General features: G+C 43.5%; 1 protein-coding gene across 1 annotated transcript; it reads right to left on the bottom strand.

Moving 5' to 3' along the window:
- Positions 1-304: 304 nt before the first annotated feature.
- On the bottom strand, positions 305-2,728 carry LOC142976274 (protein toll-like). Its single transcript, XM_076119563.1, has 4 exons — positions 2,565-2,728; positions 2,045-2,190; positions 1,332-1,853; positions 305-1,216 (listed from the first exon to the last, which is right to left on the bottom strand). Exons 1-4 carry the CDS (start codon positions 2,653-2,655, stop codon positions 305-307), a joined length of 1,671 nt encoding a protein of 556 aa, XP_075975678.1. The 5' UTR covers positions 2,656-2,728.
- Positions 2,729-3,453: the final 725 nt, after the last annotated feature.

The following is a 3,453-nucleotide window of genomic DNA, read 5'->3' as shown; positions in this document are numbered from 1 at the left end:
TACTGAGTTAGACATTTAGCTTTATGTACGCTAGTCTGCGCAAATGAGATTTTCGGAGAGATATTTGCACTTGGAAACTAGAAAACGGTCTTGGAAATGTTAGGTAATTTCATAGGCATAGTTTGATAATTTATACCTATTCATTAAAAAACAAGTGAATTTTTAATACAAATTAATTATTGACACAGAGGCTATACAAGCATAATCAATCGGAAGAATCATTATATAAAACATTTATGTTAATCGTAATACCAATTAAAATTCGGGCTTTTAACAGACATACTTAACCGATATATAATTTTATTTAATTGTCAATCGCTTCCAGCGCATGAGCTTGTTGTGCCAAGAGTGGTGCGCTGACTGGTGGTAGAGATTGGAGTGCCAATGAGGCAGGCACAGCAGATGTCGTCGTACGGGGAGCTGGCAGCGCTGCTCGTAGCTTTTGCCAAAACCAGGGGTCCCCCCAGCGCAAATAAGTGTTAACAGCAAGGTAACGCCGAAGCTCATCATCCATCTCCAGTGATTTAGGATCAGCTAGCAATACCACCACCAGACGCGGCTCTAAAGATCGTATAGCTTCCGCATGCGCTTCGCGAAATTCTGCGCGAGCCCATGTTGACTGCAGAAAGTTTTCTGATAAGACCGCTATAGTACGGCGCGAGTTCTGAACTGATGCCGCAATCAGTTCGGGAATCCAGCCCCCTGGCACCCAATCACGGCTGTGTAAACACATACGGTATGGTCGCTCGCCACTCTCTAAACGTTGAACAATTTCTTCCGCAATCAACACATCGTGGTGTGAGAATGAAATAAAAGCATCATAAGGACGATCTTCAGAGTGCTCGGCGAGACGGGACACCCAACCAAGTCCACGTAGTATCACCATGACCTGTGCACGCCACACGGGACGCGCTAAACAAGCACCCAATAAAACGACCGTCATCAGTAAAGCTGTTAGACCGCCCAATAATGGGGCTATATTTTCCTTTGATTCACAATCATTGGGTGGAAAAAGTGGGCTACCATCTTGACACGTAACATTATGAAAGTCAACAATCTTCGATTTGTACGAAAGCATAAGTCGTAGTGCAGGCTCAGTTGTACAGTCGCAAATAAACGGGTTGCCGCTGAGATGCACGCGGCGCTCATCTTTCAGGAGAAACTTCAATGTATCTACACCCAGTCGCGGTACGTAATTGTAACGCAAGTCCAGCCCCTGAAAATGATTTAATTATCAATAATTATTATTAATAGACACAGTAATCCGAAAAAAACATCACATATGCATAAATATACATACAACAATAATATACATACACAAAAATACTAACCAGTAGATTTGGCGGTAAATTGGCAAGATGTACTTCTGATATGTTGTTATGAGCGAGCCGCAGGTCCCACACTACATTAGTGGTAGTGTTTAGAACTGGTACACTCGTAAATTCAGCGTGCTCACACGACACCCGGAGAACACGTGCTGGATCTTCTATGCGCTCCAGCCAGTCACAGCGACAAGGTGGAGGCACTACGCATTCTTCAGGAGAAGCAGCACATACCAGGTCATCAAGAGGAACATTACTGAGCGGTGTTCCAGAATCGCAGTGAGCGTCGATCAAGTGGCTATTAGGAGAGCATTCTTGCAGAGCATACGCAGCCCACTGCGTGTTGCAGTCGCAATGCAGTTTAGAGGAAAGTGTGACAATGGAACGTGGCTGCCCTTCAGACTCACAGTATTCCTCACGATTGGAAAGAAAATGCTTGTAACCTTCTCGGTCGAACGCCAACTGCGTCACGTTGTTGCCCATTAGGTTAACGTAGATGAATTGATTGCCGGTGAAATTCAGATCTAAGAACTGTAGAAAAAACGGTTGTAATAACTATTAAGTTATGATTTGAAATCGTAAGCGCGATTTCCTGCCACTATCGACAAAATATATTGTAGGTATAAAAACTGATCAGTGCCCTCAGGGGATGCTGGAGGCTTGAATTGCGAACTTTCGATACTCAATAATACTACCTACTAAGCAATTTATTTATACGTTACCGTGAGATTGGTAATGAGGTTGTCACTGAGGTCGATTCGGTTCAAGTTACTTAGGTGCATTTCCCGCCAGTCGTGACAGATGGTCTTGGCGCCAGTATTCCGAAGGGAAAGCGTGGTGAGCGTTGAAATCATTCGTGTTAAGAGGTCTGTAAAAGTTTCGTAGATTGAATAAAGCTAAAGATTTGTAGGCGAGAAGAAACTGAACGGCGAAGGCAAAGAACACATTTGCCGTCACGCAACATGCTTCGCGCCAACCGTTTGTCTTTTGCTGTCGTCCTCGTTATCCCAAATTAATCGAGAGTTTGTTTTAAGCTTAGGGGGCTATCACGTATCTCAGTAGTCAACTAATGTACGTCAAATTGATGGTATTCAGTACATTGCTGTTCTGTAACGTGTTAATAACTATAATCTACGGGAGGAACCAATGTACAGCATAGTGGCTTTCAAATCGTTAGCAACTGAGATACGTGATAGCCCCCCAGGTTTCCTTGTGAAACAAGTTAATGAGAGTTTTACTCACATTCATTAGTTGCAATGCCCTCGGGACACACATCTCCTAGTTGTACGTTGTCATTGAGGTTTAACTCTTCGATTGCGTCACCCCATTCCATAGTTTCAAAAACAGTGTTGGAAAAATTGTTGTTACTCAAGTCCAGCGTTTTTAGAACGTGGTTAGTACTCAATAAATCACTGAAAATAAAATGATTTTAATGCTATCTTTTTAGATGGAATTTTGACAGTTGTCAGTCACTTTGTTTAACAGGTAAGCTATTCATAAACTGTGAAACTGACCCTAGGCGCTGTCTCCACGGGCGAGAGAATCGCGACGAGTCCGCCTTTGTATCGTCGGACAATCTCCACGAGCGAGCGATAATTCCGCCGCGTATCGTCGCGAGTCGTAACGGAATCGCAGAGATTCCGCGGCGACTCGTAACGGTATCCCCGCGTTTTCCTTGTTTAAAAAGCTTCTCGAAACAAGAGGCAACATTGAAAATAAATGACGATGCATTTGACAGCGCGCTCGCTGCGCGCTCGTCGCGATCGCGCGGCGGACCCGCTGTTTGTCGCGGCCGACTAGCGCCGATGTATTGACGTTTCGCACGCTCGTTGCCACTCGTCGTATCGCGGCGATATTATCGCCTGTGTGGAGACGGTTCCATAGAGAGTGTATAGAAATACGTGGCACGACGATAATATCGCCGCTATTCTCTCGTTCGTGGAGACAGCGCCTTAATCTTAAATTTTTCAGTTGATTCTGCTGAACTTTGTTTCGATTTTAATAATACTTATTATTTAAATCATGTTGATTAAGTACTTCAAACTCGTTGGGGTAAATCAAAAAATCTTTAAAAGAAACTTTAAAAATACTTACTTTGGCAATTGAAAAAGTTTATTTCCTGAGAGATTGA

Source organism: Anticarsia gemmatalis, chromosome 10, assembly GCF_050436995.1.
Source record: "Anticarsia gemmatalis isolate Benzon Research Colony breed Stoneville strain chromosome 10, ilAntGemm2 primary, whole genome shotgun sequence".
In the NCBI taxonomy this organism is placed as follows: Eukaryota; Metazoa; Arthropoda; class Insecta; order Lepidoptera; family Erebidae; genus Anticarsia; species Anticarsia gemmatalis.
The sequence above is the reverse complement of the archived record's forward strand: the minus strand, read 5'-3'. Positions and strand labels throughout refer to the sequence as shown.

Bases quoted from the DNA above. Each gene is read 5' to 3' on its own strand.
- LOC142976274 (XM_076119563.1), bottom strand. From the start codon at position 2,655: ATGGAATGGGGTGACGCAATCGAAGAGTTAAACCTCAATGACAACGTA. The intron at 2,191-2,564 runs GTGAGTAAAACT...AAACTTTTACAG, and splicing joins GGGCATTGCAACTAATGAAT to ACCTCTTAACACGAATGATT. The intron at 1,217-1,331 runs GTTAGTATTTTT...AATCATTTTCAG, and splicing joins ATTTACCGCCAAATCTACTG to GGGCTGGACTTGCGTTACAA.